Source organism: Platichthys flesus, chromosome 3 (genome assembly GCF_949316205.1).
Source record: "Platichthys flesus chromosome 3, fPlaFle2.1, whole genome shotgun sequence".
NCBI lineage: Eukaryota > Metazoa > Chordata > Actinopteri > Pleuronectiformes > Pleuronectidae > Platichthys > Platichthys flesus.
The window spans coordinates 11,136,726-11,156,984 of record NC_084947.1 but is presented as its reverse complement, the minus strand read 5'-3'; the positions used below and the strand labels follow the sequence as shown (position 1 = coordinate 11,156,984).

The 20,259-nt window shown below is 43.0% G+C and overlaps 1 protein-coding gene across 1 annotated transcript in view; it reads right to left on the bottom strand.

Moving 5' to 3' along the window:
- Nucleotides 1-17,356, bottom strand: part of pdlim5a (PDZ and LIM domain 5a) — a 57,415-nt gene extending 40,059 nt beyond the window's left edge. The window contains exons 1-3 of the mRNA XM_062384830.1: nt 17,214-17,356; nt 16,519-16,792; nt 2,765-2,916 (exon numbers count right to left, since the gene is read on the bottom strand). Of these exons, the coding sequence (XP_062240814.1) occupies nt 2,765-2,916; nt 16,519-16,617 (251 nt within the window). The 5' untranslated portion in view covers nt 16,618-16,792; nt 17,214-17,356. The remainder of the gene's footprint in view (nt 1-2,764; nt 2,917-16,518; nt 16,793-17,213) is intronic.
- Nucleotides 17,357-20,259: the final 2,903 nt, after the last annotated feature.

The following is a 20,259-nucleotide window of genomic DNA, read 5'->3' as shown; positions in this document are numbered from 1 at the left end:
ATCACAGAAATCTGCTACCGATCAAAAGAAAATCTGAATTCAGGACGAATGGAACACGATGACTCAGCACCTGTTACCTTCCGTGCTGCTCGTTTTCCATGGGGAAACAATGAAGTGTCAGAGACGTCTAAATGGATGTTGGTGTGTCATGATTCGGCTGTTAACCATGGCCATTCCATTCACGCATCTACCTGGCATTACTTTAAACAGCTTTTTACAGGATGGAGAGGTGGGACAGTGCCAGGATAATTAAACCCCTCCTTATATCTGCCATGCCATCTTTAAAAATAATTCTAGCCTCATGAGTTCAATCTCTTTCTTGTAGCGACCACTTGATCACTCGACAGCTTCTCCTTCTCTTGCTCCACTCACATCTGCTGCCCATCTCTTCATCCCCTCATCCTTTTATTTGGAGAAGGAATAACAACCTGTCTCCTTTTAAAATACACACACACAGACACCATGTGCGTCGTGAACATTTCCCACTGTTATCATTCCTTCTGCTATCTGACCCAGTGACAAACCCAATCAGAAACGACAGAACGAGAGGAGGAACCAAAAGAGACGAGGTTGACGCCAAAGAAAACAAAGGAAAACAAAGAGACTAGATTGGTTCTTTCCATTGCGCATGTAAACCCATTAAAGTCCAGATGTTGAACCTTGACGTGACACACTCACCGTGCCAGTCAGTGCCAAGCAACAAGTAGAAAGAATCTGGAGAAGGCACAGGGGATCACTGTCAATCTGCTGGACCGTAAAGTATCCCAGTAAAGCAGAAGCTGGAGCCAGCTGTCCCCAAAGCGGTGCGTGGTCACACCGCCTGATTAAAATAATACTGCCACTTAATGAAACAAGCCATTCCATGTGTTTCCAATAGAGGATGAGTCAACCCTTGAAGGCCTGACGTCCCGCCACAGGCACAAGCGCACCCATACGTGAGCTCTGATACACTGGCCCTTGGCAGCAAGTCTGGGACCTTGGTAAAGTAACAGGAAACACTGACGCGGGACAGTCGGAGATCTTGCTCTGTTACTGCTTAGTAAGATGATAATACACCCACAGACTAGAAAACCACTGGCCCCCTACCAACACCTCAATAACAGGTTATATCTCATTGGTTTAATCTGTTTGAAAAACGGTGTAAAAATGGCTGGTTGTGGTTTTACAGGGAAGTTATGAGCTGGATTAGCTCCTGTCTCGGCAAAGTGACTTCCTGAAGACCAACAGATGTTTTCTTTTTCATCCCTTTGACAGTAACAGGGCAGCTGTCCTGATGCTGAGCTGATTGATGTCAATGAAGTGCTACCTTCATAACAACTGGTTCAAAGTGCCAAACCTTAGTTGAAGCACAGAATTCTTGAGGAAATCCATTTATTTCATGCAGGTTGGGTATATTTGGTCGCATTCAACATTTATTTTTTATTTTTTATAAAGTTGACTTTAAAATATCAGGCTTCAATTGCATTTCTTTGTCATAAGAGATCTTAGGAATCATTTATTTTTTAAGAATAATGTTTAACAGTGTCAGACATTGTTGAGTTGCCAGAAGTCGTGGCCTCGGATGGGATTTGTCTGTATTATGTAAAGTTCCTGGTGGCACCAAAAACATTGGAATGAAATTGAATGCTGTCTCAGTTCACATCTTTAACATCGCTGTCAACAAAACTCAGTGACCTTCCTCCGTGCGAAACAAACCTTGAGTGTCCATCAGAGTATGAACCCACACAAATAACACAGCTATTCTAAGACCTGTTTCCCTCATCACGAAAAAGCTTTGACCATGGATGTCGCTCACTCAAAGTAAAACACACACACACACACACACACACACACATATAAATCCACAGCCTGACCTTCAGTTTCTACAAACCTTGTGGCAGGATATGTTCTCTACCACTCGACCAAAAACAAACATCCTCAGTCTGTCATCATTTGGACACAAATTAAAGGACTTGCTCTTCTAGACTAAAATGAGGGGAGGAGAGAAAGGAAGATGAAACGTCACAGGATGTGAACTCCAGATATGGAGACACAATGAAACCAATAGAAAAGCAGACCGAGCCCTTTACTCAGCACTATTAAATCATTAGGTTTTACCTTTGTATGCTCTGAACACTGTAAATCTGTGCCTCCTTTCCTGATCCTGGATCCAAAAGGACAAGTGCAGGAGCCATGAGTTTCTCACAGTGTTTAAATAAAAACGCACACACCTACAAGTGCTGCCAAAGATCCAGACAATTCATACCACATGCGAACCAATATGAAGCCAGACAAACCTGCACACACACACACTGTATCAAAGCTGCTTGTGATAAATCAGCTGTACAACAGGATCCCACCATAACAGGGAGGAGGAGGCCGAGGGGGAAGAGGGGGTGGTCCACATGTGTGATGCTCTCGCTGTGATTCTAGTTATTCCTTCCTCCTCCGGGGACGTGGAGAGCAGAACTAATGGTGCTGCTGTTTTGATGGAGCTGAGATTAACTCCTCCAACAACACTGAACATCTGTCTGGAAGAAGGATTTCTGGGCCCGAGCGGCGACGCTTCGATTTTGGGTTTGACGCCGAGATGGATTGTTTGGGAGGTTTTCAAAAGAAGCGCACGGATCCTGCGTTGTCACAGGAGATAAACGGCTACCAGCTCCCATTCACACATTAAATCATTGCAAAGTGAAGCGCGTGGGTTTCCGCTTTGGAAGTACAGCCCTGCACAAACACACACACACACACACACACAGACAGACAGTGTGAGGTCATTGCTTACTTCTTCAGGGTGAGGCTGAGGTTGTCAGCGCTGCTCTTGATCTTGTTCTGGGCCTCCAGGTGGTTCATGCCCTCCGTGGCGATGCCGTCAATGGACAGAACCAAGTCACCGACAGCGATGCTGGCTTTAGCCGCCTTCCCACCAGCGGTCAGCTGCAAAACAAACCCACAGACATCATAAATGAGGAGCAGCGACACACCAGTCAGGATTATTAAGCAGGAGGCTGCGTTGAGGCGATGTGGGACGTGCACATTGGCTCTGTATTTATCACGAGATTTATGGATCCGTTCCTTTCCCAGTATTTGGGTGAAGCTAATGAAAGACTGTGTTCTTTGCCACATGATGGAGGGTCTGTGCATTCCCTGATGTGTGGTTAATGGCCGGAGCCTTCATCTCCCAGTTACTTTTGTTTCTCTTCTTTATGTCCTGCTGGGATATTGAGCTCAAAGCTTGTTAGAGGAGAGAGAAATGTTCAGAAAGGTCTCACAACCACTGAATAACAGAAAAAAAACATCACAGCTAGAGGTATAATCCTTGTGTCCAGTTTTTCAACTTCTGTTTGTTACAATCGATCATGACATGAAAATTGGGTCAAAGAAAAATACTTGACTTTTATCAATAAACATGCACTGAAAATGAATCAGAGCGTTTAACAGCCAAACATCCCATTTGAATTGCATGGTTGGTTCCATAAACGTTGAATATTCACATATATCACTGTAAATCCACTAACTGGGACCTGAAAGCTTAATCCAAATATTGAGCTGACATTTGACAAATTTGTACTGGAGGTTTATTCTTTTTTTGCGTTAAGCTAATTTCCAGACGCAGGAACAAATAAATATCAAGTTAAGTTAAAATAGTCCCATAAAAAGCTATTACAGCTCTGCTCTATTATGCTCTGTACAAGATGTTGTTAAAAAGGTGAAAAATAATGGTGAAACTACATGGTGTAGAGACATACCAGTTTTATTGGCTTTGTGGAAACAACAATTATAAGCCAGACATCCCTCAGTTTGTACACAACACAAAATATGCATACACGCACATGTATACGCTCCATTTCTCCTGCCATTGGTTTCCAGTGTCTTCCGTGATGTTTGAGGGATGCTTTAAATATCAGCATCTAAACAAAGTTTAATTGCTGCACTTCCACTCTGGAGGAAGCGGCTTAATGGGAACCAGATCCGAGCAGCAGCATGTTGAGCAGCGGAACTGGTATTTAATACAAACCCTGCTGGTCAACATGGCTTCAACATGCACAAACGCCGTGTATACCATCAATTATGTTCTGTCAGTATGGTTGAATATGTTATTAATATAATTACAGGAGGGGGAGCGGCTGTGACATTTTCCAGCCGCACACCCGGCGTTGTTGTCCGTTCATCTGTGAGCAATGCACAACGTATTTTGTAAACAAGCGAGGGAGAAGAGCTGCGAGGCAACCGAGCATTTAACGGCCCCATAAATTGGCTTGACTCCACACCAAAATAGAATCTAATGAAAAAGTGTTATTACCTGTTCTCTCTGACCCCCACCCCCCCCCACCCCCCCTTATCTTACACATGTGAGTTATACATTGTCAGTAATGGTGGCAAAAATGGAGAAAAAACGGCCAACAGATAGAGCAACACATGTCTTAGAATGTTTCAAATAAAACAGAGCTTCTCTTATCAACAGGCTGGACAGGGACAAATTTGAAAATGTGTCACAGTCTTCAGTCCTTTTTCCCATGATGCCACCCTGTTGTATGTGGGAGCAATGTGAAAGACAATATCTTTTCATAAGCTGCTTTCAGACATGCACTGCATGGGGCTTCATATGAGGGGGTTTCGTGTGAGAGGGATTCATATGAGAGATATGAGTTTTTCCTGCCAACCCCTTTACTATAACTAAGAATGTCTGAGTGAGAATACAGCAGGATAAGGTCTGAAGAATTCACAGCGGTCGAGGGTTAGAGGTTGATGAAAAACTAAAGAAAACATAAAGAATAAATAAAATGAAAAAGAGGAGCCATACAAGGAGAAGACGTAGACAAAGAGGTCAACTTGGAAAGACAACGAGATTCCCCAGTTGTTGGTGGAAAAAGCCGACAAAGTCAATGTGCTGTAAATATAAATATGTGATTTCTGCACCCGGATCTAAACGTCACGTCCTGCCTCCCCTCACCTGAACACTCTGGACATTTTCCTCTTATTGTGAACACGCCTGACCCACAATCACATGTCTGGAGTCTGATGTCGGAAAACAGCTTGATAGAGTCTTTATGAGTCTACAGCCGAAATTTCCCAGTACTTGGTTTTGTGCGTTTGTTGCATTGTTAATAAATGGTTGTCTAGATACTTGTTAAAACACCTTGCAGCTGCAGTTCAGACCATTCTTGGTAACACACACAAGGACCGAGTGTGTCCAAAGGGGAGTGAGGTCATTTCTTTCTTTTGACAGCACGAAAAAAGGACCACACAGACCACATCGCTGAACGCACACACACGCACACACACACACACACACACACACACACACACACACACACACACACACACACACATGATACATTGAGGTTGTTCTTGCCTTGAAGAGGCTCTTACTCCAGCGCATATGACTTCAAGAGCAGCTATTGGATTTGGTGGCTCTACAAGAATACATGATGGGCCGAGGATGAGAGACTAACAAGACATCTATGTCACATTCCCCTCTGTCGTTTTCCTTTGCCACACACACGCACACACTCTCACACACACGCACACACACCCAAAGACAGACAGACACAGGCAGGGCTAATAAAAGAGACTCTGGACCCGGATTAGTGTTAAGGCTCTGTGGCCCCAACCTTTTATAGTCATACTAGCCCAACACACGCAACATCAGTCGCCGGTCTCACCAGCAGCCACACAGGGCAGCAAGTGGAGAGTAATGAGGGACGGACTTGACATTGATTAAAATTGCATGGACGGAGTGGAAGGCAGAAAGAGTGGGAGAGGAGAAACATAAACAAAGAGCGCTACTGGGTACACTGACTCTGTGAGCTCTTTATTCTGCGGGCTACGTCTGGACTCATTTCCAGGGGTGTGTTCCTGCTAACCACTCTGGCACTGTTCTCAACCAGACTCTCACCACAAAACATTCAATTGTATGTTTTCTCATAATTAGCGCTCTGTTCGTGCCCCCAAACAAATGCTACCTCTCTCTCCAGATCCACAGAGAAGCACTGCTCTGTTTCCTCCTGCATCAAAGTGACCTGCGTCCACACGGGAGAGTTAAACTGAACCTGAACAAGAGGCCGCGCACCAGACGAGGAGGAAAAACCTTTTATATTCGAGTTGTTAGTATTTAATCTGTCTTCTCCACATAAGTCTGCCCGAATTGTTTGCGCCGGTTGATCTGTTTCCAAAAGCAAACATTTGTTTTCAATCAGTTTGATTAAAAGAGATGTCAGGGCTCAAAGTAGTCTCAGCTTTCATATCAAAGAGGGCCCAGCAAATTAATTGAGAAAATCTGAAACAGAAATCTGAAATAATCCGTCCATGCGAGGGGCCGAGCGCTCGGTTTCCCAGGGTGTTTGATTTATGGCTTCGTTGTTTCATCCATGACAGAAAACAGCATTTTAAACACTGCACTTAGACATCAGCTGGAGACAGAAATACACAGGAGACTAAGACACAGTACAAGTGCACACTCTGGCAGCGACTGAGCACTGCTTCAAAAGTGCACGGACATCAGTTAACACTGGGCCACGACTCACATTAACAAACCAACGACACTAAAGCCCCAAAACCAGTGAAAACTAAAACAGATGAGGAAAGTTAAGACGCATTTGGGGATTTGGGATGTTTTTTAATTGCAAATAAAACTGAAAACGCTGTGGCTGGAAGAAGTCTGCATTGAAGTGCTAAACATGTATTGTAGAAATAAAAGCTCACTCTTAAGATGAATACAAGAGGAATTAGTAAAGACCAAAGCAGTGAACATTGCACTTACATTAATGAGTGCTTCGTCCCTTCAGCGATGACAAAGTTTTGGGGCTGAAAGGAATGATGCCGTCATTTTTAATTTGGAGAAACAAATCTCAAAACTAGAAAGACATTCGGAGGGTGCACACCTCCTCCGCCTGTAGGCTAATACCCTATCTCCCTATGTTAAAGAAAGTCAATATAGAGTTTCCTCAATACGCCTCTTAAGCAAATCTGCTCCAAAAGTAAATGAGTTCCTCCTTCACCCATTGACATTACACCAAGTGGCCAAGAACTCATCAGTAGTTGTATGTTTGCTTACAGACAGACAAACAGCAGTGATATAACAGTGACACTCATTCAACCCTAAACCTCCACCACGGCCCAACATTCCCTTTATGACACCAGCCCCTGAACATGCAGGATGTTTTCTTTCAAGATCCATGAATTATTATCTGAGAAATCAAGGACGATGTTGACCAACTTTTAAAGAAAATGAAGGGAAAATAACCAAATTCACACCAAAAACTCAATGGGTTCCTTCTTGAGACAAGCTGTAAAATATCCTCATTTTACTTAATGTTCATGCAGAAGTTACAGGGTCCTCACTTGTCATCGCTACACATGCAGCGTGTGAAAGCTTCCACAGATGAACTTGACATTAGGCTTCCAGCTATGTCACTTGTCAACACGTACGCTACCTGATTTAAAACTTTCAGAAGGACAAAGAGTTTGGTTTTAACGCAGCACTAAAGTTTGGCTGGAGCGCTGCAGAGGCGTCTGGTTTGAACACACTGACCAAGTGATTTGAATAATGCCTGCTTTCACCACCGGGAGTGACGGAGCTGACAGGCAGATGGTTCATATCACGCTATGTTCTGAGGAGCAGGAGACGCAATTACTGAGACTGGTCCTGGTAACTCAAACATCCACAAAGCTGCTTCCATATGCTAGAGTTAGCTCATCATTTAGTGTGATCCACCGTGACAGGAAATGTCCATGTAATGCGTTACACGTTTGAATCCTGTGAGGGGACAGAAAACTGCAATTAGGAAAAAATGTCCAAGAGCTCTAGCATAATATTTGATATATCCATATACAAATTTTAAAACATATTATTATTATTGACCAGCTCTGGACTTAAAACCCAGAAAAGGATGTCATAAGGAAATGTGTGCAGGAAAACAGCATGACAACTACAATGGTCTGATCTCTAAGCAACACAGAGAACAGCAAAATATCAACGCAACGTTACGAAGAAGGGAGGAAATATCGAGAAGTAAGTAGGCCCGAATGGAAGATTGATGAAAAAGAGGTGCAAAAAAGGGAAGAAGTTAACAAAGGGAAAGCAGGGGCAGGCAGTACCTCAACCCATCCATGTAGTAAACTGCGTTTGGTAACATTTCATCTGCTCTTTATGGTCCTGAATGAAGTGAGTCATGCTGAATCATCTTGGAAATGCATGTAACAGGATCTGGTCTATCTGACAGAATCCACTGTTACAAAGGGTGAATTTAACGTCCATGGATTTGATGCAGTCTGCTGATCTCTTGAAAATTCTGATCATAAGAAATAACTGGAATTGCACACACACAAAGTTGGTATATCAACACAAAACCCTGACAAGGAATTTCACGCTTTGACTGAAAAAGTGAGAGCAGGAGACACAATATCTGGGAGTATGCCAAACATTATACAAACATATATAATAGAGAATGGAGAGATCAAGTCCTTTGTGAGTCAATACAGTGTTATAGAGCACTGGCTAAACTCTCTAAACCAAGCAGCCATAACAAAACAACAAGTAACTGGTTTTAGTGGCTGATCGACATCTGCATACAACATGTTAGCATGTGTGCACGTGTACCCATGTGTGCACACGCCTATGCTGGCACACAAACACAAACACATACTTTCCACCTAATGAAAGCATCTGAAAAACTCTCTTTCCCTAAAGCTATGTGTGCATCAGCATCTAATAATCACCACCTGACTCGTGTGTTAAGCAGACGCTAATGAGAAAAGGCTACACCGGCTTGAGTTCCCACAGATACTGCAGCTCACTGAAGCTCCAGCTGCCAAAACGGCACAAAAAACACATTGTGCACATTACACAGAGTTTTGCACACGAGGACGAGGATCTTTAGATCTGCTGGGTTTACAAAGCAGCAGGTCCATTACACATTAGATTCACCTGCTTTAAACCATGAAGTCACGGACAAACAGAGAGGTAACGTCAGCATAGTTCTCAGATAAAGACAATGTACTGGAAAAGTATTACATCAAATCCCTTCATCAAATCGGTCTGGATTTGTCTTCTTCTTCCTCGTTTGCACTTGGACATTGTGTGTTTCTTGGTGCTTTACAGCCACGTCCAGGTCACATTTGTGTAGTAGATTGCGCGATTCTTAATGTAAAAGACACAATTTACCTGCTGGAAAATGTCAAACATGTCATATTAATGAGTCTCACAGGTGTTAAAGTAATGAAGCAGGACTATTATTATTATTCCTTTACATGGAAACGTAGTGAGGGGTCAGCGTAACAGAGGAAACAGAGCACTGCACTGTTCACCCAGGACCAGCACAACATTATTCCCTCTAGTAAAAACTAACTGCACTGTGCTGAACTAGAGGTGAACAAGTCAGCATTCACAGTCAGACTCAATGAGAGACTTGGTATCGGCAGAGCTGGTGAACACACACTCAGGAGTACAGCCGTTAGAACACAGGACTGGAAAGAGAGAGAGGCACTGAGTAACAGATGGTGTACTTAATCCCCAAATGGTGCTTTTACAGATTTGATCATGTTGAACTGAATGGTAACAGAATTAAAATATTCTTGTAAATTCTACAGAAACAAAATTTAAATTCTATAATTGTGTATGACGGAGGATGAACACTTGAATATTTTTTTAGGCATAAGTATCTAGGGGGTTTCTTCTTTTTATTTTCAACTGTAAATTCAAAATCAGATAATGTGTTTTCATTTATTTTTATGCTAGTGTCAAAAAACAACACCGGATTCAATTAGAATCTGCTGGAGAAACAACCTGTTTTTAGATGTCTCCAGAATCACAGTAACTCACTGATAGCTGCAATGTTTCCGAAGCTACACTGCAAAAGATGAAACAGTCCTTCGCAGTCTTCCCATTTTCATTTCCCAAAATGTCGACTGATATTCTCAGGATCAAACTACCGGGGAAAGAGGACAGCTGTGCAGTTTCAACAGCTGTTTTCTTTTGCTTCTTTTTGGCTCCTGACCCGCAGCCCTTCCAGTTTAATTTCTGCTGGTCTTTGTCATCAACCAATATTATAAGGAATAAACACAGCAGCCAGGAGGCCTGTATCCTGAGCGGAAAGCAGAGGAGACACGGCACGATTAGCAGCCACTGCGGAAAATACATTATAGCTGCATTGAACAATAGCGTATTCAAGTCTCTTCACTGTGAAATCACTGCGGTGCATGTTATGACCAGGCTGTGCTCGTCTGCCAGGGTTATAAAAAATGTTCTGGCCTCAACAAATGTTGCTCACTCCACTTATACAGAAAAAAGCATCATTGCCCCTAAATAAAAATCCAGAAAAGGAGTGAGGCCATATGAGAAAGCGAGCAAGTGGGTGTGTTGATGACCTCTCTATCACCCAATCGACGTAAAAGCGATGTCAGGATGAAAAGAGACAAAGATGTAAACCGGGAAAGACGATAAGATTCAAGAGCTTTTGGAAATAAGGATCGGCGCCAATGTCCATGTGCTGTAAACAAAAACATTGTGCCTTACATCACGTCCTGCCTCCTGCTCGATGCAGACGCCTCGCCGGGTGACTTCCTGTTCCTGTGACCAGGTCTGACTCAAACAATCTCCTTCTGCGTTCTTTATAAATTAGAGGCAAACTCCGCACTCTTTGCACATGTCCAAAAAACGGCCTACGGAATAAATTGTCCAGGTACGTTACATCTTTTCGAGGGTTATTACTATGTAACTACTTAAATACTTTCATTTCATTACTATTTCCTGCAGCTAGTTTGACATGGACACGAGCATGATCCTCTGAAGCTCATTCCAAATCTTGTGTCTAATCTCATTGAATAAAGTAAATTGTCACTCAACAACTCTGTGACGTGCGTGCCCCTGTCTGAAAAGCTGTCAGAGCTCCAGCCTGCTACAAGTATTTAAGGTGTGATTTTCATTTCAGCACGGTTCCTCTATTGGCATGAGTGACACAGATAAGGCTTCTACAATGGATTAGTCAGTCCATTACCGGTGAGGACAGACATGCCGGGGTGAGGTCACCGGCAGGACACGCAATATGGAGGGATCAGAGTATCTCAAAACAAGTAATCCCTGTCTTTTCTCTCACTGTATCACCATGTGCTTATAAATAACTGGTAATAATGGAAAAATAGTGGCCATGGCAAACAATCCCCAAAAAGCCATAATAACTCAAAGCCAAATATTGCAAGGTAACGTAACATCCAACTAATATTGAAGGCGTAAAAGATTAATTGTTGCGCGGTCAAGTCTGTTACAATGTCCAAATACAACAAGTCTGCTCTGACCAGCAAACACACAAACACACACGCACACACACACATGCATGAGCACTGACAGATTGATTTATGGGAGAGGAAATGATAAGTTGCTGATTCTGGCTCTGGGACTATTACACTAAGATGGACAGATACTCAGAGGGACGCAGGGGACCTGTTTGATTAAGATAGATTAAAGTATTATTAAGTCAAATGGAGGAGCTGTCAACTGGCTCTCGCCCTCAAGGTATGAAAGGTTAAGTCACTAAGTTTGGTTTGAGACCCTGGTCGGTGAAACATTGTGAGTGCAAGAGGAAGGGGGGTGGGGCAGAAAGCCAGAGAGAAAAGAGACTATGTATAGAACTCAGTGGTCTCTGGAATAGACCCATCACTGTGGTCGGTTCTTATCGTCGGCTGTTGAAAAGCATCTCTGGGGAGGCAGGACTCAGAAATCGTTGATGCTTTTCCAGGAACTGCATTCTTCCATGAAAAGGGTTTTAAGGTAGATTAGCCGTACATTCATTTTGCTGTGGTCACTGCACTAACATTATCGACAGTGACTACCAACTTTGCAAAAGCTGTTGTGTAATACTCACGACAAAGTGATGACATTAAGTTGCGTTTTTATGGACATTGGTCCGAATATAAACTAAACTTAACCAAACAGGTCAAAACAGACATTTGACTTATTAATATATTCTTGCTTATTACAATGCAAACAACACAAAAATAAAATAGACAAGATAAAGATTCATTAGTAGTGCCAGAAGTGGGAAAACTAAGATGCAATACACACTCCTGCCAATAGGTTGACCCTATTCTATTGATCAATAGGTTGGGACAATGCACAGGGTAGAAGAATGAAGGCTGCCAACAACAAACCATAATCAGTTGTTAATACGCAGTAGCCATTGTATAAATGGGGTTGGATCTGCCACAGTGATAGCCTGGACGCGGGCATGTGATACAGTTATATTGTGCAAACATGGCCTTCGACACATCGCAGACTTTATACATGCACAACAAAGCTATGGCAAAATAAAGGAACAGGACAATATCCAGAAAAAAACCATGTAGGCCCTTTAAAAGCAAGTCAATCAATATCCTGTCATTCTTATTGTCTCCGTCTGCATTGTGTTGGTTGAAATAAAGTCTGGGCAGAATTCATTCCAGACCCTGGAGCTTTTAAAACGTAGACACAGATCTGAGGACATGAGTGGGTGTGGTCATGGGAGCTGACCTGTGAGATGATGCATCTATTCTTAGAGTCTTAATGCATCCTCTCCCCCGGGGCTGCCTCCCCTTAGGTTATTTTAGCAGTGCATCCTAAATGGGTTGCCTCCAGAAAAGGTTTAAATATTGATTCACTGCCTGTAAATTGAACAGGGAAAAGCAGGCAGGTATTTTCTGCCTCGGCACATGAGAGGCCTTGATCTCGAAAACCTTTTGATCGGTACATCAGAATTTACGATAAAAGGTTTTAAGGGGAGTTAACGGTGAGCAGATCTTCCTCTGCAGGTTTTCTCCTAAATCTTTAAACGGGGTATCCATTAAAAGAGTTGTTTCACTAACAGGGAATTCATTCAAGTTCCCTTGTGCTTACAGAGACAGACTAAAAGGAATCTATCTCAAGTATTCACATTAAACCGAGCAACAGCCAGTGGCCTATTAGCCAAAACCAAACCTCTCACACATAAACCTGTGTGTGAATCAGACAGCTGCTGTTCTGCATACTGCACATCTCCCTGTTTATCTGTCGATGGTAATATTTGGAAAGTCCTTGTAACTGTCGGCCAACAATGGGCTAAATATACTTGAGGACAAACCATCTCTTTCACCTTGGCTGCTTTTGTTGAAATAACGTCTTCTCTAAAGATCTCCTTTTATGGACATTGTCAAACTGTGGTAAAAACTTTATTGGCATTTTGAGAAACTCACTGAATCTCGTACAAAAGCTGCTGGTCTCCACTTAAAAGAAGAGAAAAAGAAAAAGAAGGGGAGTGAGCACAATTTGCATAAACTGGAGTTACTTGGACCAATGATGCCACACAGGTACGATTTCATATTACAGTGGGTGCAACGGGTGTCGTAAACAAAACACACAACATGTTCACACAGCGTCAGAGCTTAGCAACAGCAGCTGTTAGGGTAAGTGTGGTCTGGCAGTGGTGCTGCGTTTTCAAATAACCTCTACTCTGTGGTCGCTTCTCAGAACCAACGCTGTGGTCCGACTGGCAGAGAGCAGCCTGTGTGTGTGTGTTTGTGTGTGTGTGTGCGTCAGGATATAGGCCCTTTTTCACAGTATCTCGACGTTTTGACGCGTCACTGTAGGAAAATCACAGGTGGCGCGGACAACATGGACGATGGCTTTCCAGTGAGACATGACAAGGAGCAGGCCTGAAAAATACCAGGGCCCTGAACCTGAAGCAGCTTAATGGAATTCAGCCATAATTCAAGTCGCGCCAGGGCTTATATTAAATTCCATGTTAACTTATTTGCTGTGAAAAAGGCTGGTGTGGGCAAAACTCAGAAACACTGCCCTTCATCACCATTGACTGGATTTAATTGGATAGGATTAGGGTTTGGTGTAATTCTTGCATCTGGACTGAAAACGATATTGTTCGTGAGCCAATGAGAGACAGAAGAATATAAGAATATAAGAATAACAGCGGCAGAGAGACAGATCCAGATGGACGACCTGGTGAGTGACCTCATATGTTTGTGTCAGAGACAGACAGCCTTCAAATCACCACTCGGCTCTGTGTGTAGATTCACTGTATATCAGCCTCAGCGTTCATTCATTCATTCATTCACATGCGCCCAGTTGAGGAACATCAGAGAAGTTTCCCTTTAAGGTTTTGTCCCCAAAAGCCTTTGCATGTGTTTAATATTGCAAAGAAGTCTATTTTAACCCAAATGATGGTCTTTTCTTAAACCTGACCAAGTAGTTTTATTGCCTCAATTTGACCAAGTCCTTTTATTGCCTCGAATTAACCAAACTGCAATTGAAAAGTAAAACCAGACAATAAAAAACCTGACGGCTTCTCCGAAACAGTACTAAAATAAATATCTCCTGTCTTACGCCATTTTCACATTTGAATTCAGGACATTGTCTGGAGTTGCCCTTTCACACATGCGGCACACAACCAGTGATTATCCATGTGGGACACCTACTGGAAAAATTCAGTTTGGTTAAAGGCGCCTGGTTAGAGCCCACAGGACGGAAGGATAGAGACGCCATCAACACGTCCACTCTCTCCCAGGGAATTCTCCTGATAACAACCGGCTCGGTATCGAATATCAGAGCATTAGACACTAGACAGTTTGTTTTATTTGACAGTACTTTATTCCCATTCACACATTCACATTCATACAGTGGATCTATGGGTTGCACTTTTTCCATGAGAGGCAATTTGCGTGCACACACAGGTAATGTGTAGAAGAGTTCAGGGTTACAGTGCATGCAGCTTTATAAAGCTTTAGTTAAATAATGCATCCCCTCAGATTAGCTTTTCCCAAACCAGATGGACTGCTATTCTTTTCTTTTTTTTTTTTTTTACAGTTTTACAGTTTTTTTCCCCAGAAAGAAAAATCTTGTGCATCAAAAATCTGCAACAGAATCCAGAGCTTGAGAAACAATTGGTCTTATTTTCCTCAGGAGAGACACATTTGAACAGCAACTGGGCTATCAACTACACAAATTATGAGAAATGGGGATATTTTCAAAGTTTTTTGTTGGATTCTTTTGCAGTTTTTCTCTACACCTTTGAAAATACACAGAACAGACTAGTAAAGAAAACACTGCTACATTGAAATAGAAATACAAGATGATGATTCTTTTCGTTTAGTTTCACATTGATTCGTTTATTGAAATCTCCAGTCGTGACCTGACCCTAATTTGGAAACTACGTCATACTACCTGCTCTGATTGTACACTTCACGGTCTTGAGCAGATCTAAATAACTATATCAGAATATCCCTGCCAATGTCCTGAAACCTCAAACCATAGACGTCATTGTGTTACTGCAGCAAAGGTCAGAGTGAGCTGCTGAGACAGTTAGGGTTTATTTATTGCCAATTTCTCTGGACATAAGAAAAGCTTCACTGACTAACATCACAATTTTATTTAAAAGCATCATCTTGTTTTCTCAATACAGAAGAAAAACTTTCAAAAAATATGATTTTCAATACAATTGCGAAATATTTGGCAGTCGGGTATTTCACGCATAAAACAGAAACAAAAATTGAACATGATGTTTTGTAAAACTCTTGTCTCTCCGTTGTTCAGGTAGCGTCCCATGTGACTTTGTGTCCTACCCACACACACAAAGACACACACACACACACACTCTCAACTGTGGTTAGACTTCACATGGCTACACTTAGTGGGAAAAGTATCACATCCAAAGCAGTAACACAAACATGGCAACCCCAAGCGGCCCCAAGGGGGATTGGCACAGGACCTGGCAAGCCATTCATCATAAGGCTCACGTTGCCATATGTCTGTGCGCTGCCACATTCTGTGATTTGTGAACATGTGTGTGTGTGTGTGTGTGTGTGAGAGAGTGTGTGATAGTGTGTGTGAGAGTGTGTGAAGAGGGGGGTGCATAAGCTTCACTGTATTTCTGTGTGCATACCAGTGAAGCGGCACTGTCCCAGAGGAACAGGACAGGAACTTGACCAAATTTAGAAAAGGATTATCATGTTTCAGGATCTCTCTATAGTTAAAGTAATGAGGGAAACCTACTGTATTCATGTCATATGCTATTTATGAATGAACAGCCAGCTGGAAAGGCATCGAGGAGGAGAGACTGATGGGAGAAGAAACCAAAGGACCATCAAGTGACTTGTCCGAGCAGAGGGACAGAAGCCTATGTTGGTGTTCCACAATGTTTTTCTTGCTCTTTCGCTGCAGAAGCTCAGAGGGAAGGGGAACAGAGACCGAGGGAAGCGTTCCTGAGTGGTCGTTACATGGCCGATGGCAAATAATTAAGTTGGGCGATCTCAAGTGTGGTGTTGGGGGTCAAAGCGACAGATCGAGGAAAGATGGAGAGGAGGAATAAAGGTACGAAAGAAAAAATGGAATTCAGTTTAAATCATGTTTAATCACCTGGCCTCAGTGGCACGTCATTTTAGAGCTGCCCCGAGGGTGTGTGTGTGTGTGCATGTGTGTGGAGATTAAATAGAGGCATGTACTTTTATTGCTCTGCTGAAAATACTGAAAAGCGAGAGGGTCGGCCTGTGTGCGTCCCTGTTTGTGTGTTTTGGTCTTACCCTGGAGATGGTGAGGGGCATGTTGAAGTCCTTCCCTCCCTGCAGCCTGAAGCCCCAGGGGGCGGGGCCTAAAAGAGTGACGCTGTAGTTGTTGCTCATGGTCTCCCCGATAACGTCAGAAGGGTTCGGTGTTGATGTCGCTGGCGAGTGACGGCGCTGATGGCAGGTCAAACACGTCGCACAGATCAGGTGATAATGGGGATGTTGCTGCAGGCTTCTGATGATGGGTATAGGACAGCGTGTATCGTCTCACTTTAAGATGCTGATCCAGGATCTGAGGGGAGATGAGAATGAAAGGTACATGTTAGATCTGTGATGGTGAGACAGAGGACGTGAAAAGAAAAATGCATTTTCAAGAGGGAACATGAGAGATAAAGATGATAACGCAAAGGGAGGAGATGAGAAGCAGCAATGTGGAAATAAATTAAACATAAAGCCTTTATATATTTAACATACTAAAATGTTAAGTACTACTATATACTTAAATGTTAAATACTCTCTTCTTAGTGAAAACATATTCACATGCAAAGTATTAAAATATTTTTTTTCGTACTACACTAGAATAAATTGCAGTTGTTCAGTAGCATAAAACATTAACAGTTACCAAAGTAAATTTACACTGAGCTAATAATACTGCAACTGCAGCACATTTCCTATTAATAAGTGCTATTAAAGTTTGAATGGAGAGGCTGTACCTGTGAGTGGGAGTGCCAGAGCAAGATATTCCTTTAGTGGAAGGTAGACAATGTTATCCCTAGTTTCCCTTGGACCCTTCCCAGCAAACACACCCAGTGTGTGTATGTGTGTGAGGGAGGTAGAAACATACAATGCTCTTATATACCAGCTAATGACAGAGGGGAGGGGAAAGGGGGAGGAGGGGAGAGAAGAGGAGGGAGGCGAAAGGAAGAACGGCTGGAGGTTGGGATGGGAGGAGAGAGGGAGGGAAAAGAGGAGGGGGAAATCGCTGGTGGGTGGAGTGAGAGGGACGCAGCAGTGGAGGCGAAATGAGGGAGATGATACGAGGGGTGAGATTAGAGGATGGGAGGAGGCAACACAGGGAGGAGACAGAAAACGGGGGGGGGGGGGGTGAGGGGAGATTACAAGGGTAAAAAAGAGAGTAGGAGCAGAGTAGACGACAAGGGGTGGGAGAGGGAGTGAGGGACAGAGGAGAGGCGAGGGGATGGTTTATCTTTCATCCAGATATTTTGGGAACATGGACTCAGAGCTGTGGGCTGCTTCAGTTAAGGTGGAACCAGCCGTGACCCGGGCCCACGTCCCGAAGGATTCACTTAAGAGGTCTCTCCAAAAGGGTTCTTGGACGGTGATGGCGACTGTGTATGAACTCAGGGTCACCTTTCATTCATGCACTGAACATTTTCCAGATTTGTTTCTGGAGGCCCTGTATGTGACATTACAATTAGAATGTGGCAGGGAAATGTCTGGAAAAAGGCACAGTGAGCGGGTGGGCTTGTTGTGTGCTGTAAACAAAAACATGTGCTTTCTGCGGGAGGAGTTTATACGTTACGTCCCGCTGCCTGCATGTTCTCCCCGGACTTCACCTCTCGCCTGAGTGCTCCGGGAATGCTGTTTTCTACTCTATTGTATAGCTCCTGACTAATAACTAACTAACTGTACAGTAAGACTTCTATAAATCTTCCTATTTCTACATATCCACTCTTCAAATTAACTCTCGCTCTCTTTCTTTATCTATTTCTTCATTATTTATGTCCAGACAGCTCAGGCCCTTCTCCTCATGCAGCAGCTTTAGTCCACACCCCCTCTCTTCATGCCCAGATAGATCAATACAGACTTTGTTTTTAGACTGATTTAAGTAGTGGCTCAATAAAACACTCATCCTGCTCGTTTCTGGGCCCTGACCCCACACACACACCCAGCCCCACAGCCGCACATACGCGCACACACACACACACACACACACACACACACACACACACACACACACACACACGCACACACACACACACACACACACAGTAGGCTCCATATTGCCAAGTTGCAGCCCTGGACTATGTTCTCTACAGGGCTACTTAACAATCTGGTGAGTTCAGGTTAAAATACTATTTATTTTGGAAAACCAACAAATATAAATGAGGAGGTTGATAAGAAAGAACTTGGACATAAATTTAGAGGAAAAGAGGCTGGACAGCGATATGAAGATAAAACAGAGAAGAACACAGAGAAGATGAAAGTCAAGAGGAGGCAGTGAGCAGAGGAACATCCAACCTCTGCACCATGAAATTATTCTAACAGTGATAGAATCGAATAATATCATAATGGACATAAAGTATGAGGAGATTAAAACAGGATGGTTTTCATTAACTTGCTAATAAATACTCCCACAGTGTTTCTCACACACACATACACACACGTTTGTACATCAATCTTAGTGAGGACACGCATCTGAATAATGCATTCCCTAGCCCTTACCCCAAACCTAACCTTCCAAACTAAAACCCTAACCCTAACCCTTAACCCAATCCTAACCCTAAAACCAAGTCTTAAACCCCAAACAGTATATTAACGGGGGGTCACATATTGAGGACCGGCTAAACGGTCCTCACTTTCCCAAAATGTCCTCACTTCTTAGGTTCTAGACTCAAACTGGTCCTCACAAAGATAGCTGTACAATAGCACACACATACACACAGTGGGTGTCTGGTATATATATATATATATATATATATATATAGACGGAGGAGTCATTAAACCTGTTTCCGCTGCCGGACTGATGGAGGGAGCTAATGTAATCACTGAAGACATTGTGTTTATATTCTCTGCTAGAGTACAGATGGTTGCTCGTGTTCGTTGGAGAAGATCTATCACGTACTTTATTTGGGGAGATGACACGGATACTTAGTAAAAACCCTGTTGAGCCCTTTTGATCAGGCAGTGGACACCACAGGACGTAACCTCCTCTTGGACAACTGCCCTGTATGAGCCAGGTTAATGTCAGCAGCCGGTGTTGTGAAAAGGAAGCCACCCTCTGCAGCGATTAGCCTACAATCATTGGGAATATCCTGCAGCCATTGACTGAATAGAAAGATTGAAGACACTTCCTCTCACTGCCCAGTAACAAAGCCAAAATATCCCACATACGAATACTACCGTCTTTCATATTTGGAGCCAAAATCTACACAGACGCAATCGGTGAACAGAGCCACGCTATCGAGCTGAACATGAGGGAGGCGGGGTATACGACCTATACTGCAGCCCTCCACTAGTGGTTGATAAAGACACTTTGTCGTCATCATGTCGTCCATCTCTACATATCATCTTTATCTACAGTCTATGATTCAACCACGCAACAAAATATCTGCTGCTACAACATCCTTTTCTTTTCCTATAGATAGCATGTTTAAAACTCCATGTCAAAGGTCAGGGGTCAACAACAAGGACAAGAGAGAGAGAATGACAGGAACATTCGGTGTGAAAGGGAACTACTACTCTTAGTATTTATGTAACCAAACAGGCGCCAGACAGAAAGTAAAACTGGAAGGAAAAGAGTATGTATTGTATTGTACAACAATCTCACTAACGTCTGTGTAAACCATGTCCTCACTGACAAGATAGTTCTGTACTGTAAGTTTATTCCAAAGCTTCCCATGGGTAATTTTTTCAATTTTGATCTCCATGGTGTAATATGCGAGAAGAAAAAAGAAGGCCTTCTTCTACATGAAGTCCTGCAGTGCAGGTGAAACTGTCTTTGTGTAAATGATTCTT